Source organism: Myxocyprinus asiaticus, chromosome 2, assembly GCF_019703515.2.
Source record: "Myxocyprinus asiaticus isolate MX2 ecotype Aquarium Trade chromosome 2, UBuf_Myxa_2, whole genome shotgun sequence".
In the NCBI taxonomy this organism is placed as follows: domain Eukaryota; kingdom Metazoa; phylum Chordata; class Actinopteri; order Cypriniformes; family Catostomidae; genus Myxocyprinus; species Myxocyprinus asiaticus.
In genome coordinates, this window is record NC_059345.1 from 9,641,882 (window position 1) to 9,665,478 (window position 23,597).

The 23,597-nt window shown below is 37.4% G+C and overlaps 1 protein-coding gene across 1 annotated transcript in view; it reads right to left on the reverse strand.

The window, feature by feature from the left end:
- LOC127412715 (polypeptide N-acetylgalactosaminyltransferase 18-like) overlaps nt 1-23,597 on the reverse strand; it is a 153,246-nt gene that overhangs the window by 48,748 nt on the left and 80,901 nt on the right. The window contains exons 4-6 of the mRNA XM_051649316.1: nt 12,587-12,770; nt 12,150-12,347; nt 6,847-6,961 (exon numbers count right to left, since the gene is read on the reverse strand). Coding sequence (XP_051505276.1) covers nt 6,847-6,961; nt 12,150-12,347; nt 12,587-12,770 — 497 coding nt within the window. The remainder of the gene's footprint in view (nt 1-6,846; nt 6,962-12,149; nt 12,348-12,586; nt 12,771-23,597) is intronic.

Here is a 23,597-nt window from a genome sequence, read left to right on the forward strand (position 1 = left end):
GTGCTTGACTGGCCAGCAAACTCACCAGACCTGAACCCCATAGAGAATCTATGGGGTATTGTCAAAAGGAAAATGAGAAACGAGAGACCAAAAAATGCAGATGAGCTGAAGGCCACTGTCAAAGAAACCTGGGCTTCCATACCACCTCAGCAGTGCCACAAACTGATCACCTCCATGCCACGCCGAATTGAGGCAGTAATTAAAGCAAAAGGAGCCCCTACCAAGTATTGAGTACATATACAGTAAATTAACATACTTTCCAGAAGGCCAACAATTCACTAAAAATGTTTTTTTTTATTGGTCTTATGATGTATTCTAATTTTTTGAGATAGTGAATTGGTGGGTTTTTGTTAATGTGAGCCAAAATCATCACAATGAAAAGAACCAAAGACTTAAACTACTTCAGTCTGTGTGCATTGAATTTATTTAATACACGAGTTTCACAATTTGAGTTGTATTACTGAAATAAATGAACTTTTCCACGACATTCTAATTTATTGAGATGCACCTGTATATATTTGTTTGATCATTTTTCAACACTACAATTTGTGTAAACATGGAGAAAATAAAGTGAGATTATTTACTTATATTTTTACCATGCTGTAGAAAGGATCTAAATGATTTTGCTTCTTAAAAGTTGCAATTTTAAGAAATATAAAATTTTCTGTAATAAACATGCAGTAAAAATATTACTTATTATTTCGGTCATTAAAATTAGTTCATAATTAAATATAGTTTTTTACTATGATGAGTAAAAAACTGTTGAATATCAATTCAACATTGTAAAAATTATGACAATTATTTAAATGGTAAAGTTGAAAAGTTCAAGACCTCTGAAGTGGGACAGGTCTAAATGATCATTTAAAGAAAAGGGGAGGGTATACAGATATTTCATGTGTTTTAAACTAGATATTTTTCAAGTTTGGTTAATTTTGCTTAAGTAACATATCTAATAGTTCTCACAACCAAAAAAATAGATTTTTCCTCTAATGTTTAAAAACATTAATAAGACACCAAAGTGTGCCGTATTCGTGGAATGCAACACAAATAGTGGCACCAAGCTCTAATTTTCCTTCATCCTTTACCTCAACTCCCTCCCTAAAAGAATATACCAAAGCACTTGCGACACGTTTACATGGCAAAGAGTGCATAAATGCTGCTGTGAATTGATCAATGAGAGTTTGATTTATTTTAATGAGGAAAGGGGCTGCAAAGTGATTCATGAGCAGAACAGAAGATTACATGTTGGCTAATGTGAAGCAAGCTTTAATTGTGAGAATATATTAGGTTTGGAACAACCATTTTTAACTGAATTACCTTAGGCACAAAATCTCACTGGGTTATTCAAGCAGATGGGACAATCGCATGAAGAAATGTCCAGGTCATATTTCACCATAAAACATCCACATAAAAAAAAAGTAATAATAATAATAATAATAATAATAATAATAATAATAATAATAATAATTAAGCCTATTTTTCAGACCACAATTAAAAAAAATATCTTTCATAAAAATAATAATAATTTAAAAAAAACCTTTATGCCTAAAAAAACATTTTTTTTTTCTTTTGATATTAGGGTAAAATGCTTGAGCCATATTTGCCTAGTTTGTTTGTTTTATATTGAATTGTCAAACCGCATGACCCATTTATTTCTTATCTCTGGCACGCTATAATTCGCTTACATGTTCCACATAATGTCCTTTATATATTTTGTGATTCTGTTTGTGTGGAGATTTTTCATTTGCATATTACAAAAAAGCTTCATGTGTTTTATCACATTAGATGCTAATCTCCGTTTATCACCTCAGAAGGTTTCAGACTCCATGTGATTCATTTCCTTCTCACCCACTTTAAGTTTTCAAAACTGACTGAGGACACGGTGCCTCTACTTCTCCGAATCCAAATTCTGATTGGATGAGCCGTGTTCAAAGCCGTTGTAAAATGCTAAGCTGTGACCGCACATTTTATATTATTGCGGCAGGTTGATATTTTGCTAAGCAAGTCAGGCCACCTTCAAACCCAGTCTCAATGAGAAATCGTACAGATTCATAGAGTTGTCTAAATCGGATGAAATCATACGAGTTGGGTCAAACAAATTCATATGAGCTTTACAACAGCCAATCAGATGACTCTTCTTTGTCTCCTTCTAAAACACGACAATCACTTTCTACCGTCATACAAAACCTACTCTTTCTGCTTCAAATCATGCTTTGGGACTCTACTCTACAGTTTAGGTAAAAGCATAAAATTAAGAAGCATGTAAACAACATCTCACACACTGAACATTTGCTTACTTTTTCAATTACACATTCACGGATTTGCACGTCTACAATATGAACGAATTCATACACTTGTATGACTTCATACTAATTAGCCATCTTGTATAAATTCATACTACTTCTTATGAGATCGGGTTGCCACGTCCACACTAATACCATTTCTGTTGAAAACGCATAGATTTTTCTATGTTCATGCCTCTCATCCATACTGGAATGGCATTTTTCACGATCTCTAGTACCGCAAACTTGGGAAAATGATGATGTTAGGAAATGGACTGTGGACGTGGTGTTGTTCTAATGACTGTTGTACAACAGTTAACAATCCTCTAATCTGATTGGACAATATCACTCTGCTTGTCTGTGTTCTAGTTTATGCATTACAGATATTTTACCACAGCCTCTCATTGCTTATTGCGTTATTTTAGACTTGAAAAGTGTGGTCTTTGCTCTTTGTACTGTAGATTTGAAAATTGTCTTACTGTGTATCTGTATCTGACTTTGTGTGTGCAATCAGCATGATTCGCTTTCCATTTATCCATAAACCAGTGAAGGACAGTGAAAAAGTATGTCTCAGAGAACACTGTACATGCTTTCAGCAAAAAGCAATCAGTGGCCCATTATCAAGCATAACAATCTTAAAAGCATGTCATTCACTCTGGGAAAATTACCAGGGAGGGAAATGTAGTCCTACTCTTTCCTTTAGCTTGAGTGATTACATTTTACTGTGCTCGGAGAGAGTGGTCAAAGCATTAAAAAGTCAGGCTGTTCTAGGTCTGTGCTGACGCACATAGAGGACAGATGCAGGACAGTGAGATGGCCCTCTAGTCTCTGGCTGTTATTTATGGAGTTCTGACACATTTTATACTGTATACAGTGGCCCCAAAAAGTATTTGGCCACTTAAGCCACACTTTGAATAGTTCACCCAAAAACACAAAAAGCGATCTTGGGGAGAATGGCGAGCTGCTCTTTTCTACAAAGAATGTGGATGGTGATTAATTCTGCCATGCTCCAAAATGGACAAAGGCACCATAAATAATAATAAAAGTAGTCCATATGTTTGTATGGCAAGTCTTCGAAGCCATAGTGTATGAAAACTTTGTTTGAAGCACAGACTGAAAACTTCGATTTTCTGCAATTACTTGTTACCAACTGGTTAAGTTTTTTTTTTAAACTTAAGGATGATTCACTATTCACGATCAGATTTTTCAACTTTTAAATGCACTCAACTAAAAATGAACTCCAACATGATTCAAATAACATGCTCTTTATTAGAATGCAAGGCAACCTGGTTAGAGAAAAGTTCTATTTGACAAAGGTGTGAAAGGAAAATGCAACTTGGAATTTGTCAACATAGTGTAAATGTAAAATACATTTAAATCAAACTTATTTCAAATAACCAAGATGTTCAGAAATAATAGTATAAAATAAGAAAACTGCAAATACTTCTTAGCCAATGTTGGTATTAATGTTTATCTAAACCAAGTCTATCTAGTGTAGAATGTTCTCTAGAAGTTTATCTAGAAAGTACTCATTTTATATCAAACAATTTGTATGTATGATCATAAACCACTGCAGATAGAATGCTGACATCAGAAAATGTTCAGTCTACACAAGGTTTTTTTCCCTTCAGTTTAGCTTGTGAAAAAATGGACATGAAAACTCTAAAACGTGAAACCTGCAGACTTTGACCCCTAATACATTGGTATGGTATCCATTAAGGCTGCATGATTGATGAATTAAGACTGAAAATGCAATTTGGCCTTGCGTGATTACTAAACAGAAAAAGGCTGCGTTTTAAAATCTGATCTGTATTCACCGCTTCAGTCAGTGCTGCGTGAGCATGCGGCGCCCTCAAGTGGGTATGTGCATTACACGCTGAGCAGCATAGCAGTATGAAATGATTTATCATTACAATTCAACTTGCAAAATCTGTCAGAATTATCGCTTGCCAAATGTTGGCTATAGATGCAGTAAACTTGAAACATGTCACAGATCAAAGCAATAATTAGACATCTATCTGAATCATCATGGTAAAAGAATGAGCGGTGGATGTTTGATTCACCAATTTATATGATTTGATACGAAGCGCTCGTAACTGTCATGTAAATAATGTTTTATTATGGGTATTTAAAGGAAATAAACAAGACTAACTATAGCGTTTGGTAATATCTTTAAGCTAAACCTCGATTCCACGATAAAAAAAAAAAGAAAAAAAAAAGTGTCAAAACGTAAATTCGAAATAATCGATATATTCGGAAAATCGCCCAGTCCTATAGTTCCAAGGTATTTTTAGTTGATGTATGAAGTCATTGCCCTTCTATTTCACAGGTGTCTTTTCAGAATAACCACAGGTGTAGGTCTTCATATTCACTATAGATCTGTTCACTAGCCTTTAACTTCCAGAGTGTCCACATTTTTTGTCTTCAATTGGAACACTATCATTTCAAACCTAAAAAAAAAAAACTTCTTGCTGTGAAATGTTTAGCCTGAAGGTGTGCTTGTGCTACATTCAAATAAATGCCTCTTGATTTGATATTTTGTTCTCTAATCCAATCACATTCATACTTTTAAGCATCCATATACTTTTGGGGCCACTGTATGTTTATTAGCTTCCTTTATGATTTAATAAGATTTCACATGTGCTGGGATAGGAGCACAAACATATAATGGCTGGCAAAAAATCTGATGGAAAATAAAGCAAACAAGGGCTGGACTGTGACTGACACAGAGGTCATGGAATATTTGAGGTGTATTGAAAGCTATTTGGAAATATTCTCCTCAGTCTGCAGTGGATTTTATGAGAGTTTTACGATTCTTGTGGAAGGTTATGACGTGTGACCTGTTCTCTAAAGACTAATCAACTACATAATTTACTTAATTGCAAATTCTACATTGACATTTTGTTCTCTGCAATATGTTAATCTCTAGCACTGAAGCTCAAAATTAAAATGACATCACTATATTTCTAGCTGTTTCAAGATCCTCACAATTAAAGTGACAATATTAAGGTTACAAAATACTCTTTATGGAAATAAAAACTGAAATATGCAGTTTGCCTAAGCATTCAGTTTCTGTGTTCTGCAGATTAAAGTCCCGATAAAATTGTTTCACGTAATTTTTTTTCTTGCCTGTGTCAATGTATAATTAAAGCAGGTTGGGTGGGAAATAGGGCCTGTTCCTTCTATTAAATTGCCAACAGGTTTACATCAATGGCAAGAACCATGATTTGCTAATAGCTATTTTTAGTCAAAAGTATGTGGTACTTCAAGACAGCATTTTACTGGACAACATGAGTGAGTGCGGTATGAGTCATCAATATTTATTTTCCATTTTCCCTGAAGAGAAAACTGTAAACTTTAAATGCGTGTATCGGCTAAAAGTGAATTTTGTCAACATTTAGGAGTACACTAGCATTTAGATAATATCAAAACAAACTCACAAGGACTAAAATCCACAAAAATGTCTTTAAAACCAATTTTTTTAACATTGGCCTCTAACTGTCAATCAATAAAAACAACAACACATTTTCTGAATAAAACCCCAACCAGACATTTCAATATACAGTTCAACATGAATTGTTATTCAGGTTGTAATTTTGAAGAACAGTCGTGAAATGAATACAAAAGAGCATTTCAATGAAGTTGGTGGATATCCGTTTTTGTATGTCCAAGTGGGCACCGTTTGTTCAATTCTAAAGAAATAGAAGCTACATCAAACCACCCAGACATTACCTAGAAAAGTTTGTCCCTCAAAACTCTCTGCACGAACAGCAGGAGACTTTTGAGAACAGTCACAAACAGGACAATGTTCGTTTTGAAGGAGCTACAGAGTTTAGCCATTGAGAATGGAGTAAAGGTGCACCAGCCAACCATATAGGGAACTCTGAATAACGCTGGCTGGTATGGGAGGCTGACACAAAAGAAGCCATTACTCAAAAAATAAATATGTGAATTAATGTGAGGCGAATGTGTGGTGCAAATCTAACACTACTCAAATCCAACACCTCAAACACCATAACTGGAATGAGAGTGGTACTATGTATGCTGTGGGGATGCTTGTGATCAGCAGAAACGGGGCATCTTTTTAAGAAAATAGAAATACAAATGGATGGTGCTAAATGCAGGGCTATATTGAAAAAGGACTTGTTTCAGTCTGCTAAAAAACTGAAGCTTGAGAAAAATGTAATAGTGAACAAATTTTCAATCTGGGATTTGTAATTCAGTGAAATTTGAAAATTATTTTAGGGTCCAAGTATTTTTCCAAGGCACTATACACAACTACATAATTCACTAAATGCTTGTAAAAATCCATCCATCCATGTGAGATAAAATCTTGATGTTGAAAAAACAAAATTCCTGTACATGTTATCTGTCAACTATCCTCCATCTTACATAAATACATAACATTTACAAATGTATAAAAGAAAGCATTTTGACAAGGGATAATGTGATTGGTGCCAGACTATCCTGCCAAGAATGGAGTCATTACAGCCGTTAATCCTTTAAGAGTGCATTCATTTTCATCATTACCCCGTGCCCTGTACTGAATGATACTGTATCTCACCCTCACACCCAGCTCCACGTTCTCTCCTCCATAAATCTCCATGCCTTCATCCAACAGGCCAATCTCTGCAAAATACTGCCGGTCCACCACAAAACAGCCAATCAGGGCTGGACTCCTAGTGAAGCAAACACATTATAGGTCGACATCAATGGAATGCAAATAGACAAATTCAGGGGTAAATCAAAATTGACTATTTCCTTTCTAAGTACACATTTTTGGTCTTACTGAGCATGCTTCATCAGTTCACAATATTCCAAAGAAAAAAATGTTTTATCTTCGTAATCTCCCCTTCAAAATTGCTCTGATTTTTTAAACAAATTTATTTTGCTCTCACCTATGCTGAACAGGCAATTTTATGTTAAAAATAGCAATATATATATATATATATATATATATATATATATATATATATATATATATATTAGGGCTGTCAATCAATTAACATTTCTAATCCAATTAATTACATGGTATGCAGATTAATTCATTGAATTACAATAATTCAATATACTGTATAATGATTAAATAATTATAAATAGTTATATTTAAATAATTAAAAAATTATATATATTGTAATAAATAATGATACAGACAATTAAAATGCATTACATTATTTTGGCACACAACTAATTGTAATTTGTAAAAAAATACAACACAAAAAATTGGCTTTGGAATGCAATACATTGCTTATTTCCATATTATTGAACATAAGCCTATCATTGGCCTACAGTTCACAGCAATCCATTTTGCTAATGAACTCGTCAATGAGTCTGAGATAGATTTATTATGAGGGCTTTTCTAAGGACACGTCGATGTACACCTGCATCAAACGGACGATTTTAAAGAGTCTCGGTTGCGTTGCGTAATAAACATACAGTTTTTAGTTCGCTGTGTCAAGTTAAACGAAGTTTGAAACTTAGAAAAACACGTCTTGAGATCCCTGCCTTTGGTTTTGTGCTCCATCAAGCTGTGATTGTATGCAAGAACATGTTCTCATCTTGTGTTGTCTGCTCTTGGTAAGTGCGGTTTGTTCTCTGTCTGTATAACGTGCGCGTTGCCTATACAGCAATTTTCGCTTACTGCCCCCTGAAGAAAACAGGTGGTACTCCAAGCTTGGATTGCTCAAATGGTAGGAATATTCCTTATTACGGTTACGGGAACATGATTAATTGGGTTAATTTTTTAACGCATTATTTTGTATATAATTAATCGCACTGAATTAACGCATTAAATCGACAGCCCTAGTATGTATATATATATATATATATATATATATATATATATATATATATATATATATATATATATATATACACTATTATTATACAGTACTATAAATGTATATACTATAAAAAATTGGCCAACACAGTCAACAGTTTTTATTTATTATTAATTATTTTTTAACAAATAACTGATATGTTTATTTGGTATTTTTTTTTTTTTTTTTTTTACTTTTTATAATTTGTTATGACATTATAAATATATACTGTTTTGCCTGTTTTTTCACATGAAAGTTCCAAACTAGAATTGTATGTTTTAAATTAAATCTGGTATCAAACATTAACATGCACAGAAGAAAAACATGGATTGTTTTAGTACATTTGAAAATTGGCATTATCTGCTTCTAATAAGCCAAATTGATAATATTCATAATTAAAAAAGAAAGAAAAAAAAGAGAAGAAAGAAAAGCTTATATTGGCCCATAATCATATGGTTACAGATATTGTGCACCCCTTGTCACGATCCTGTCACCTGGGTTTTGTGTGACTGGATTGTGACATCATTGTTTTATGACTTTTTGTGAGTGCATGGCTTCGGTTTTGGTTTCCCTGCCGTGCGCTCTTCAGTAAGTCTTGTGTTTCATGTCCGGAGCATGGTGACTAGATCCTGACTTCCCTGTCTGGTTCGGTTTCGGTTTTGGTGTTTGGATCCAGACACTCATGCTCCATGTCTTGTCTTTTATTGGCGTGAGTGCATTGCGCTTATTACATCTTGGCAGCATGCACTCACGTCAATCATTTGTGTCTGTCTCTCGCGACTGCGGACGCGCTTCGCATTGTGCTCGCTTTGCGCTCGCTTTGCGTGCCCATGTCACGATCTGTCTTCAAGTTGTGCTGAGGTTCGGTCACTTTGGTCTGAGCTGTCGTGTTTATTTGTGGCCAAACTCTCGCACAGGTGTCTTGTCTCATGTTGTCGCCTATCGCGTGCATCGCGTGGTGTTTGACTCGCAATGTATGCTCAGGCTTTGTCTATTGTGAGAATGCATGGCATTGCTTTGTTGGCATTGCCATGCATTCTCTCGTCTTATCTGTCGGTAGGCATGAGTGCATATTGCCTTATTGTCTTGGCGATGTGTGCTCGTGCCATTAGGGTGTTTGTGTCTTGTGAGAGCACGTGGTTTTGTTTTGTCTCTGTTTTGCCTCGTGTCTCTCAGTCTTGCGTCATACCCCACCTTCTTGACTGCTCATTATTAGTTAAATAGCTTCACCTGCCCCTGGTTAACCTGTTTGATTTCTCTCCCTATTTTAGTCTCCTTGTGTGTGCTGTCCAGTGCCAGTTTATCTTGTTTCGTGTTTCATGTCGGTCTCGTTTCTGGTTCCTGTGCCTAGTCTCTCCTGTTGAATCCGGTCGGTCCTGGATACAGTTCATCTGCCCCCAGCCCAGCTTCAGTGGGCTTCCAGCGTTGGACTGTGTTTTCCCCTTCAGGGTAGTTTGTGTTTTTTCCCTTTGTTTATTTTTTGGATTAATAAAACCCTTTTGTTTGCACTCTGCATTTGGGTCCTGCCTCTACTTCAAACTGTGACACCTCTACTCTTTTTGCATTCCAAGCTGTTTCTAAAGCTGATTTAATGTTCAAAAGGTGGACAATAAGGTGATTATTGAAATAAATTGTGGTGAACAATCAGATCAGATGACATTCCAGGAGCCAGTTTATGGCAGAGCCCCTCCCTAACTGTCAAGGCAAAGAAGAGTGGCTCCATTTTTATTGGATAGTGGCAGGACCAACACAAACAAATGCCAAGCACAGTTATCAGATAAGCTGCTCGGATAACTACCAAATACTTCAGAAAGTAAGGTCCCGGATCTTCCAACACATTGGAAAAGACTTCTCATTGGTCCATGAGTGGTTTCTTAGCAACATCTTAAACCCCCATCCTAAGGTTTGACCTAAGACCAGAGGTAAGCTAAGGGCCATAAAATTCTTCAAGATCTCTCGAAGCAGCATTAACTTACCATGTGGCAAAAGCTGAAACAAAGAAGCCACAAAGACAAATCTTTACACACAAACTTTTACTCCTAACATGGACACCAACTGCAACACATCTGCTGCGTGTTTGTTCAGAGAACTGTTTATCTAAATTGCAGTTGTTCAGTTAGCACAATAGTTCACAAAAACTGAACTATGGTGGTACAAATTAATGCATGCGTAATATTTAATCTTTTAATATCATGTTTGGTCTCTATATCTTCAGAAAAATGCCAAGAGTATTTTTGAAGAGGTCTGGAAAAGGAACAATGCACAAATGAGACTTTAAAGACACTGGTCTAACTATGTACTTTAAAATATGCAAATGTTCCACACATAGAAGGGATGGTGAGCCATACTGTGTGGGCCCCCTCCGATCTCAGCAGCCAATCATAACCCTGAAACAAGAAGTGCCAAACTGAAATCTTCTCCTCATCAGGAAGGTATAAAACTGACCATACCTCTGTCCTGAGTCCCTGTCCAGAGGGTCATTAACAGGATACAATTCTAAAACACCTTTATCCTGAGTCCCCATCCAGAGAGTCGTTAACAGCATACACATCTATAACACTTCTATATTCTGAGTTCCTGGCTGTTCGATTTTGGGAGCAAAAACAGAATAATAATCAACATTCTGAATCTCTGGCCTGAGTGGTAGGAGATGTAACAGAATACAAACTGTCTAACGTGTTAAGTCTCTGCTTCACAGAGTGAGACAGGATAACACATCACCCAATGTTTTTAGTGTCCATCCGAGAGACAGTAGAAGATCGACCAAGTACCAAGTCTCACTACAAGAGACTATTGCAATGCCAGGTTCGGAATCCCTATACCAGGGAGATAACTACAGCGACAAGGTTTAGCTCTGGTGAGCAAACCCTCTCTTCAAGTTTAGTGCATCTGCATGTTCCAGATGATGAAACTTGCACCGACATAAGGGCTGTATATCTGTGCGTTCCTGATTGCAAGAACCCTCCCTGCTTCCAGGAGATCAGCATTCCTCAGCTCCTTCGTGTCCAGGCTGTTGAAACAGAACACAGCTCCTTCCCCACTGTAACGTGGCCCTGAGCCCCAGTGGAAGACACTGCCGTCACCAAACTCATCAACTGATCAAGAAGAATGTAAATATCACTACTAAACCTCTTTCCAGAGACCTTGGCATTAGTGTATACTATCAGATTATGATTATCTAATGTTCCATAGATTGCATAACATGTGTATCAAATGTCTAGCAAATATTCTTTGAGTTATTTGTTTAAATAGAAATAAGGTTTTCACCTTATTAATTAACAGAGAAACAGCAATTTATCTCTCTATAAGATAAGTCATACTTTGCCATTGCTACATCCAAATTTTACCACTTACATCTTTCCATTCTATGCACTTTATTTACCTATTCATTTATTTTATCTTTTAGCATATTAGTGCCATTTTGAAGTTCTTTTTTTGGGGGGGGGGGGGGGGGATTTTCTCCCCTTTTCTCCCCAATCTGGAATGCCCATTCCCAATGCACTCTAGGTCCTCGTGGTGGCATAGTGACTCGCCTCAATCCGGGTGGCGGAGGACAAATCTCAGTTGCCTCCGTGTCTGAGACAGTCAGTCCACGCATTTTATCACATGGCTTGTTGAGCGCGTTACTAAGGAGACCTAGCATGTGTGGAGGCTTCATGCTATTCTCCATGGCATCCACGCACAACTCACCACACGCCCCACCGAGAGCAAGAACCACATTATAGCGACCACGAGGAGGTTAACCCAATGTGACTCTACCCACCCTAGCAACCGGGCCAACTGGTTGCTTAGGAAGCCTGACTGGAGTCACTCAGCATTTTGTAGTTCTTGTTAGTTATTCTGGTTAATCTTTTTGAAAATAAAACTCATTTTATTATAACTGTGCATCCCTTGTGTTGATGATACAGAAAAAGGGTTAGGCTGCTCTCGAATCCTTCAGATTATTCAGATGACCAACTCCCTCCAATTTACATAATTTTAAGTTATTGAATGGTCCATTTGGATCATTCTTTTACTCTTAATTTAATCAACTAATTTAATGAAATACCTGATTGGAGCGGTGCTGTTTTTTAAATTCCACCAGGATTTTGGTGGGTTCAGATACCGACACCACAGTTCCCAGTCAAAGCCCTGAGCGGAGAGCGGGTACTCCTCAATCTCAAATGTGTCGTATTTTATGTTGTCAAAAGATGGAGATATAATCCTGGTTCTGTCTTCTTTGATCCTTTGGAGAATAGGCTCAGCCCTGTAAACATAAAAACAATAAAACCAGTTATCACCTAGAGCATGTTTTATTTAAAACCAAACAAATACATTTTTCACACTATGATATCTTAAATGTGAGACTCAATAGCATAAAGACATAAAGAAACATTGCACATGCAGTGCATTCTCAATACAACAATTAAATAACAAACAAAGCCTGTTTATTAATTAATTATAGTCTAGCTATGAAGTGCTAGAAATAGTTCTCATATCACCCACCAGCCAGTGTTGAACTCGACGTGGGCATCAAAAAGGGCCACCACAGGGGCAGAGGCAGCTCTCCAGCCACTCACTCTTGAACGGATCAGCCCCTCCTGCTTACTGTGCCGCACCATTTTAATGAAACCCGGCTGCTTGGAGTTGGTCTCCTTCACAAAGTCCTGTAATTTCTCCTTTAATTCATCTGGGATGTAGAGAGAGAGAGAGAGAGAAAGACAGAGGCAGAGACAAAGGGAATGTCCTTATTATCCCTGATCACAGAAAACAGGATGTTGTTGTTTCTGTGTGTGTCAATATGGACTCCTAGGTCTACCTATCTAGTCCAACAGGAAGGTATTGAACTGGGATGTAGAGCTGCATGAGGTGCTCAAGTCAGACATTGTGCTGTGAACAATACAACATTCATAAACTCCATTCATCACACCTGAGCTGGTTTTCTTCAGCAGCTAAACAGCATGAAAGATATATCCCCATTAATACTGTACACTACCATTCAATAGTGCTGAATTAGTGCATGATGTTAGAAACCTTTTGATCTCAAGGCTTATGCATTCAAAATTCAAGTAATGAAAAAAAATGCAACACTTCCAAAAATTTAGAATAACATGGTTTGAAAAGTGAGCGTAACCCTGGATTTAATACTTTGTAGAGCTACCTTTTCCTTTAATGACAGCCATCAGTCTGCTTGGATATGTTTCTACTAGCTTTACGCACCCATATTTGGGAATATTTGCCCATTCTTCCTTGCAGAATTGCTTGAGTTCTTTCAAATTGTGGGGTGAGCAGCAATGGACTGCTCTCTTCAATCCATTCACAGGGTTATTAGATTTAGGTCAGGTCTCTGAATTGGCCACTCAAGGACCTTCCGCTATATATTGTTATAGGGCAACGCAGCGGGGATAAGACCACAACAGTGACCGCCCACTTTTTCAACCGTCTGGGTTCCGGAAGTGTTTTCCCCATTCATTTCTTCCATAGACTTTTAATAAAATCCTTCATAAAATAGTTGTGAGCCATGAACCAAGCCAACCAGCTCCAAGGCGAATCACAGCATCACAAACTTTGTTTTGAGGCAAAAAAATTACTTGAAAATCAGACATAAAGACAAAGGTACAAGTCTGTGTACTTACTGTCTTTACTGAGGGCATGGACTACAATCCCATGAAGCATTGCGAATGATGTCACTGAACAAAAAACATTGGGAATATATACATCTATTTATTTTAGGTTGTTGATTATAAGTATAGAAACAATATATATTAAGTTTATTGCAAAATATCCAGACATGTACAAATATATGAGTAGTTTAAGGGTGAAGGGAGATTGACTCTATTACGTCATTCACAGTCGTTATGAGGCACATTTCACAGGTTTCGTTGGCCGCGGTTCTCTGATTGGTGGATCTTTCTCTGCTGTATCATGGGTAATGTAGTTGTTTACCATATATTCTGCTATCAAACACTATTTTTAAACAATGAAGTTGAGATAACGCAGATGGATGGCTTCAACGGAAGAATATCCTATCGATGAACAACCTCGTAGCTCATAGTAGATCTGTCTTAAAAGGTTTATAAGTTATTGTTGTAAATCAATTTGTCTATGGGATAAATGAATGGGATTTTAACTTCCGGAACCAGACTGTTGCGCTCTATTGGCCCGATGGTGCGAACACAGATTGATTTTAGTCAAGTGGCTCGAGGTCAGAGGCTATTGGCCCCGGCTGGCCAGTTGATAGCCCTGGCTCGCTAGTGGAAAAGCATTTGGGTGTACATGGCAGCGTAAATTTTCTCTTTAATCCTGACTAACTGCCAGTCCCTGCTAAAGAGAAACACCCCCTCAACATAATGTTGCCACCACCATACTTCACAGTAGGTATGGTATGTTCTGGGTGGTGTGCCGTGTTTGGTTTTCTCCAAATATAGCACTTGAAGATCAGTCCAATAAGTTAAATTTTTATCTCATCTAACAATAAAACCTTTTGCCACATGGCATCAGAATCCTCCATGGTCAGATGAGACAAACATTTAACTTTTGAGCAGGGACCGGGCAACTGGTCAGGATTGAAGTGAAAATGGATGCTGCCATGTACACCCAGATTCTTGAGGAAAATTTGTGGCCCTCTGCTTGACAACTGAAGATGGGCATTTGGTTCACCTTTGAGCATGACAATGACCCTAAATGCACCGCCAAAAATCAATGCATTGGTTAAGGATAGGAAGGTCTAAGTCCTTGGGTGGCCAAGTCAAAGCCCTGACATAAATCCAATAGGAGAGAGCAGTCCATCCCTGCTCACCCAGTAATTTACTGAACTCCAACAATTCTGCAAGGAAGAATGGGCAAATATCCCCCAATCTAGGTGCGCGAAGCTAGTAGAGAAATATATTCAAACAGACTGATGTCATTAAAGCAATAGGTGTCTTTACAATGTATGAAATCCAGGGGTATGATCACTTTTCAAACCCTGTTATTCTAGTTTTGCATCTTTTATACATTTTATGAACTGTTGCCCTTTTTTCGTTACTTGCATGTTGTAAGGCAAAATTTGTAATTTTTTTTTTTAAAGGGTTTTACTATCAGACTGTAAGACAAAAAAGTGACTATTCTAAAGTGGTATAATGATTTTCTATAGGCACTGTAATGCAAACCGAGAAGAAGAGTCATGAAGTTTTAATTTGGGTCCTCTCATGTGTTACGCTTCACTGTTAAATTGAAATCCTGTGATTTATCATTAATTTTCCCAGAAATTGGTGGGAGAAAGGATAAGATCTTTAAGAGACAGTGGATGCTAATGTGAAAAGCATAAAGAAAGACAGAACACCATTTCACATTCAATATAATGTTTTCATCACAGTATCCTGAATGGCACATTTATTCCTCTAGAACTCTCTTTAGATCTTCCATGAAAACATTTCAAAGACTCTAAATTTGCTATATACAGTAGTATGCAGATACAGTGGTGGCCAAAAATATTGGCACCCTTGCTAAATATGAGCAAAGAAGGCTGTGAAAAAAAAAAAAATCTGCATTGTTTATCCTTTTGATCTTTCATAAAAAAAATAAAAAAATAAAAAAAATCTAACATTTACTTGAAGTAAAACAATTGAAACATATTTCATTATTAAATATTTTTGTTCAAAATGCATTGGCCATAATTATTGGCAACCTTTTATTCAATACTTTTTGCAACCTCCCTTTGCCAAGATAGTCTTGTTTTATAATGCCTAATGGGGTTGAAGAACACCTGGCAAGGGATCTGAGACCATTCCTCCATACAGAATCTCTACAGATCCTTCAAATTCAGAGGTCCATGTTGGTGGACTCTCATCTTCAGTTCACCCCACACATTTTCTATGGGGTTCAGGTCAGGGGACTGGGATGGCCATGGCAGAATCTTGATTTTGTGGTTAGTGAACCATTTTTGTGTTGATTTTGATGTTTGTTTTGGATCATTGTCCTGCTGGAAGATCCAACCAGGGCCCATTGTAAGATTTCTGGCAGTGGCAGCCTGGTTTTGATTTTTTATCGGTTGGTATTTGATTGAGTCCGTGATGCCATGTATCCGAACAAGATGTCCAGGACCTCTGGCAGTAAAACATCCCCACAACATTAAAGATCCAGCACCACATTTAACTGTGAGCATTGGGTAAGTCTTCATCTCTGTGTGCACCAAACCCATCTCTACTATTTGCTGCCAAAAAGCTCATTTTTTGTTTCATCTGACCATAGAACCCGGTCGCATTTGAAGTTTCAATAGTGTCTGGCAAACTGAAGATGCTTGAGTTTGTTGTTGGATGAAAGCAGAGTCTTTTTTTCTTGAAACCCTCCCAAATAACTTGTGGTGATGTAGGTGATGTCTGATTCCCAAGACCCAACTAATTTCTGCAATTCTCCAGCTGTGATCCTTGGAGATTCTTTGGCCACTTGAACCGTCCTCCTCAGCATGCGTGGAGACAATATAGACACACATCCTTTTCCAGGCCGATTCTTAAGATCTCCAGTTGATTGGAACTTGTTAATTATTGCCCTGATGTTGGAAATGGGCATTTTCAATGCTTTGGCTATTTTCTTATAGCAACTTCCCATTTTGTGAATCTCAACAACCTTTTGCTGCACATCAGAACTATATTCTTTAGTCTAACCACTGTGATTGATGATTAAGGGAATTTGGCCTGTGTGTTACCTCATATTTATACCTCTTTGAAACAGGCAATTATGGTTGAACAATTTCATGTTCCTAGTCACCCAGGTGCACAAAAAATTTAAAATATGAATGGGAATATGCTTCAGATATATTTTACTCATAAGAATTTCTAGGGGTGCCAATAATTGTGGCCAACCTATTTTAGAGAATGTTTTGGATATTTCCCCTCTTCAATTGTTTTACTTCAATTAATGGTTAGATTTTTTTTAAAGGTTAGAAGGTTTTGAATGAAAGATCAAAAGGATAAACAATGCAGATTTTTTTTCACAGCCTTCTTTGTTCATATTTACGAAGGGTGCCAATATTTTTGACCACCACTGTACTTAGAGACAACAGTGTAATCACTGCTTACTTTTTATGCCATCATGCATGAGGAAACAAATTCCATTAACTAAAGAGTCCCAAAAATTAACACGGTATTATCATGTTTTTTGGACACGGTATCATAATAATGCCATTGTTTTTTAACATGGTTCTTATGATTCATCAGTACGCTGTGTCACGTGGGAGTACGCTGTGTGCGTTTGGCTGCCACTTCTCACTTCCGTTCTTGTGTTGTTCTGATTATTATACTGTTATCTCTGCCTTCTCCAGCTGATCAGCTTTATTGAACTCTGCTCTCTTTTGGATTCTACGCTGTCGTAGATTTATTTCTGGACAACATTGAACTTTTGATCACTGCTGACTGTATTTGGAACATTGCTCACTGCTCTCTTTTGGAGAGACCACTCTTTATCCCTGCTGGTTTAGCCGGTGAGTTAGTCTCCACTCTCTCATTGGCTGTGTTTGGGTGTCTTCTGTCTGGTCATGGCTACATGGTATGGCCTGGTGTAGGTTGTCTTTGTGTAGTCAGTTCTCGTTCTCCGCTGATCTCCGCCATGCCTTATATGAACTCTAAATGTATAGCGGTGAACTTTATTGGCCTCGCTCTGCTAGTTCTACTAGTAGATATCTCTGTGGATATGGCGCTTGAATGCTCCTCATTGCAGCTACGTGGTATTAACTGCTATTCCTGATTAGACTCTGTGGTTTATGATTATTGTAAACAGCCTGGGATTACTAGACGTCCACACTACTTTCACCGTTCTGTGAAACGTCATTGGAATTTACACTACTAATCTCCTACTTCGATTCTGTCTATCTGGACCTCATGCTCTAACCTCAGATTGTCTTCATCATGCACTTCTTATCGTGGAGTCAATGTTGGCTTGCTACTAACCCCAGTCAGACTTGAATCAGTCAGTTGGCCTGCTATGATCTATGTGTCCCCATGTAATACTGGTGCTGTTTTACATGTTTGCTCATTGACTGGTAAAGGCAATATGCTCAGAGATGTTATTATTGACAATAACTTGGACATACTCTTAACTGAAACTTGGCAAACAGCAAATGATTACATGGAACTCAACCTGATGACATCGGAGGGCTACAGCTTCCTTGCTAAGCTCTGACTCCAAGGCAGGGGTGGTTGCTTAGTGTTTGTCCACCGACATAGTATTAAATCAACTATTGTTTATTTTCATGAAACCTTATCATTTGAATATCTCTGTATTAGACTGTTAGGTAATACCCCATTGCTTGTAATTCTAATCTTTAGACCACCCAGTAGACACCCAAGCTTTGGATGTTTTTTCTGATCATAAGCTCATTAAGTTTAGTTTCAGCTGTTATCTCTTTAAGTCTTGTAGCAAATCAGATATCGTATCGTGATATAAAATCTATCAATCTGTCATCTTTCACTGATTCTATCTGCAATTCTGTACTCTTATCATCTTTAAACATTTCCTGCCCTGATGAAATTCTTTCTTTATACAATGCAACAATTACCTCCATCTTAGATGATTATGCACCTGTCAAGTGTAGACTGGTTCCTTCCTCTTATTCCTCTCCTTGGTATACTCCTGAATTGCAGGCTATGAAAGCAAAGGGTCGAAGTCTGGAACAGCTCCTCAAGAAAACTGGTTTGGCTGTTTATTCTGTGGCTCTCTCTAATCACCTTGTCCAATACAAGGCTTCTCTTATCACTGCATGGGCGAACTATTTTTCTTCCATTATCAATAACTCAAACTGTAAACCTAAAACTCCCTTTTCCACTGTGAAGAAACTTACACAGTCTCCATCACTGTCACCACCTGCATCCGTTGAGCTATGTGAATCATTTCTCCAGTTTTTCAAAAACAAAACTGACCCAGTCTGCGGCCACTTTAACCCTTCTGAGGCTACTGAGTATTTTGATTTTTTTCATATCCATCCTGTCACCTGACTTACTACTTTTTCCCATACCACCCCATCTTATGTTGCGGAGTTGATTAATAAATAACACTCTTCAATGTCCCATCTTGACCCTGCACCTACTTCTCTCCTTAAATGTTCTCTTCTTGCTACCACTACTCCTATCTCTCACCTGATTAATACATCACTTGATTCTGGTATTGTTCCAATAGCTTTAAAAACAGCCGTTGTCTCCCCTATACTCAAGAAACCTGGTGCTGACCCATTTGTATTGGAGAACCTTCCATTTGTGGCAAAGATCCTTGAGAGAGTGGTTGCTTCCCAAATTCAGGAACACCTGAAGTCTAACAATCTCTTTGAGCCCTTTAAGTCAGGTTTTCAGTCAGATTTTGATAATGGGCCCCAAATCATTGGTATCACGCTGTTCAGACCTTTGGATGTTGATGGCACTGCCATTAAGCCCTCTCTCGCTGTTCGTAACCTTGGGATGATTTCTGATACATCACTCACCTTCGAGGCTCATGTTAATAAAATTATAAAGATGTCATTTTTTTCATTTACGCAATATTGCCCGTCTCCGTCCCATACTCAATTCGACCGATGCAGAAACACTAGTCCATGCATTCATTTCCTCTAGATTGTATTATTGTAATACTCTTCTTTGGTTTACCCACTAAGACCCTAAATCACCTACAATACATACAAAATTTTGCAGCTAGAGTTCTTACTTCGAGTAAGAAGTCTGCACTCATGACTCGCATTCTGCGACAACTCCATTGGCTACCAATTGCCTATTGCATTCAATACAAGATATTGTTGATAACTTTCAAGGCTCTTCACACGCTTACTCTTCAGTACATCACTGAGTTGCTTCACCCTTATATTCCCGCTCGCACTCTACGGTCTACTGGTGCAAATTTCCTGTGTATGTGTTATCTGTCCATTTGCTGTATTTCATGTATTTGCTCTCATGTAAAGCAACCTTGGGTTCAAGAAAGGCACTATATAAAATAAACATATTATTATTATGTTGATGATGATGATGAGACCACAATATTCTTTAAAGTACATTGGAATATTATGTACTGTAAATACCATGGTATATGAATATGGTATTCATTTATCACTTTGTAACATAGCACAGTATACTGTATATCAAAGTACCATGGTATTACCATCCCATCACTGTATCATGGTACCGCCCTTTTACTTTTTTGTAAGAGCTTGTAGTTTACCAAATCAAAGCATTATTTTCTTGTTTGCTGGGACTATGTAGATGATTTTGTTGGACCCACTTTACATTAGGTGTCTTTACTACTATGTACTTAAGTATTTGAAACAATGTACTTATTATGTACATATGTGTTGTTGCACTGTACTTACATTTAAAGTACCTGCACTTAATTACATCTGTAGTTACACTGTTAACTTTACATGTAATCCTAAACCTAACCCTGCCCCAACCCTAACCTTAAACCTTATCACTAAACCTACTCATAACCTCAGTTGCAGCGAATGTGAATCTTGCAGAACAACAGGTAGTTACACAATAAGTAATTGTATTGTACGGATTTTAATGTTAGAATATAGTAAAGACACCGGTAACACTTTACAATAAGGTTCCATTCGTTAACATTAGTTAATGCATTAGGTATCATGAACTAGCAATGAACAATACTAATAGCTCATTGCGCAAGCCACCTCAGAGACAGTAAAATCCGGTGGAAACTAGGAAGTAATTGCGTTCACATAATCGATGAGCGTGATTCAGAGGTTGCATTTTACCTCTATGATTAAATGTTTACTCCACTAACATTTAGGTTTAGGGTTGGGGTTTGGGGGTAGAGTTAGTAAAATATGCATTCCTCTTCACTGTATTACATTATTTACAACTAAAAACAACTGGTGCCACTCTGCGGATAAAACACTTCCAGCTTCGGCCACAGGGGCAGTGATTCGAATTTTGGTAAGCACAGACCAATTTCAGCTGAAGAACTTTGGACCTACTGTTGATGAATTCACATTGAGATCAGTCTGTGAAAGAATTACATTTCTGAGAAATGACACTGTGTACTAAGTATACTTTACATACAGTGTCAAGAAAAGTATGTGAACCCTTTGGAATTACCTGCATTTGTCTTTACATTTGTTTTAAAATCTATACAATAATGAACATATACAATCTGTTTTAACTAATAACACACAAATGATTGTTTTGTTCTTGTACATACTGAATACATCACTCAAACATTCACAGTGTAGGTTGGAAAAAGTATGTGAACCTCTAGGCTAATGACATCAACAAAAGCCAATTAGAGTCAGGAGTTTGCAAACCTGGCATCCAATTAATGAAATGAGATTGGAGGTGTGGGTTAGAGCTACCGTGACTTTTAAAAAGCACTCAAATATTTTGAGTTTGCTATTCACAAGAAGCATCTGCTGACGTGGACCATGCCTCGCAAAAAAGAGATCTCAAAAGACCTATGATCAAGAATTGTTGATATACCTAAAGCTGGAAAGGGTTACAAAGCTATCACGAGGAGCTTAGAGATTCATCTGTTCACAGTTAGACAAACTGTCTATAAACTGAGACAATTTAGTACTGTGACTACTCTCCCTAAAAGTGTCCGTCCAGCCAAGATGACTCAAAGGGCACACCTCAGAATGCTCAATGAGGTAAAAAAGAACCCTAGATTGACAACTAAAGAAGGATTCATTGGAACTGGTTAACATCTCTGTTCATGAGTTTACTATACGGAAAACACTAAACAGGCATGGTGTCCATGACAGGGCACCATGAAAGAAGCCGCTGCTTTCCAACAAAAACATTGCTACATGGCTGAAGTTTGCCAAAGACCACCTTGACACTCCACAATGGTACATATGGTGTAAAAAGGGCAAAGCATACCAACATAACAAAATCATCCCAACGGTGATGTATGGTTAAGGGAGCATCATTATTTGGGGCTGCTTCTGGGCCTGGACTATAATTGGTCTATACTTGTGACTTTGATGAAGATGAGATCACTTTTTAAGACCAATTAATGATAAAAAATAAAACAGCCAATTCCAAAAGTTTCACATACTTTTTCTTGCCACTGGATTGTTCTGTCTGTAGATACAGTGTGGGTGGTGACTGGTCAGTATGGCAAGTTCACTCAGTCACAGTGATGGTTACCTAAGTTATTTTTCTCCACTTCTTAAACTCTAATGATCATGATACTGGCCACATACATGGCAGAAGGTACAGGTTCCTTTTTTCCTACCACGATGCAATTGACCTTGCCCTTGAGTGGGATGTTGAGTTAAGCATAGAGTTTATCCTTGAGCGAGCGGCGTCCCTTATCGATCACTGAAATTGTGGAATTACACAAGTAAACGTGAAGTGAATGTCTTTTTTAAAAGCCCTAGAACATTGGATTTGAACAGCTTGTGGCTCTACAATTTGCTCTAATGCTTTTCCCCCTCCTGCAAATATGAGTTTTATGATGTAGCAGATCGACAATGAAAATCTACCTTCTATAAGCCTATTGACCTGTTTCAGTGATGTCACTTTTTCCTCACAGTGGCCATATTTGAGGCCGTGAAAAAATAGAATTTTTAAAAACATAAACAAATTGTAAAAAAAGCTTTTGATCCATGCTAAGTCCAAGGAAAAGTGTATACAGGTCTGAAGTCAGCACAAATAGTGCCAAATTTGACTTTCGCAGACATTTAAATATATTATATCCATGATTCATCTCTGTATGCCGGTGAGTATGATGTGTGACGGGTGAGTAAGCACGCCTACCGGTACATCACCTTAAACATCTCTCATTCAGAAATTACAAGTTTTTTTCTGGTCTGATTTGGTCACAATTTTACAAAACATTTGCTATGATCCCATCTGTGTGAATGTAAGAGCTGATTTTAACTCACAAAGAATAAACAGAAAGCAACCGGGATGAACACACTATGTTTACATTGTAGTCTGGTGGTGTGATTGAATAAAGTCTGCAGTTCATAATCTTAGGATGTGTTTTTTATTGACTAACATTAGGTATATGGAGTTATGGTCACAAAGGTGGCAGCATGGTCATACAGTGTCACATCAAACAGGTCAATATGACAATGGAAATTCTCCACAAGCTCACAAAGTACATTAGAGCAGAACTTTCATCTGTCTAAATAAATAATTAAAATATCAGAACAAATAACAATTGATTGGTGGAAAAAGTTGTGATCTGTATTGTTTTATGATTAATTCTAATTTAAAAGAGAATAACAGGTCCATTATCTCAAAGCTCATGAATAAATGCATCAATCTATAATCACCACTTTAGTGCACTTTTAGTCGATACAAAGCAATAAGCTTGACTGAATATTCCACTGCTAGTTGTAGAGACACAGGATAATATTAGGAAGAAAGACAAGCCTAAGCTTTAAGTTCTACAACAACATAATTTGTCAAGAGGAAGAGCTGCAGAGCTGCACCTTTCATTTTTGGCTGAACTATTCCTTTAAGATCTTTAAAAGTGCTGTCTTTTATTTTTGCCGATCTACGTGCATCCATTATTTTAGCATATCTGAGGTTGGGAA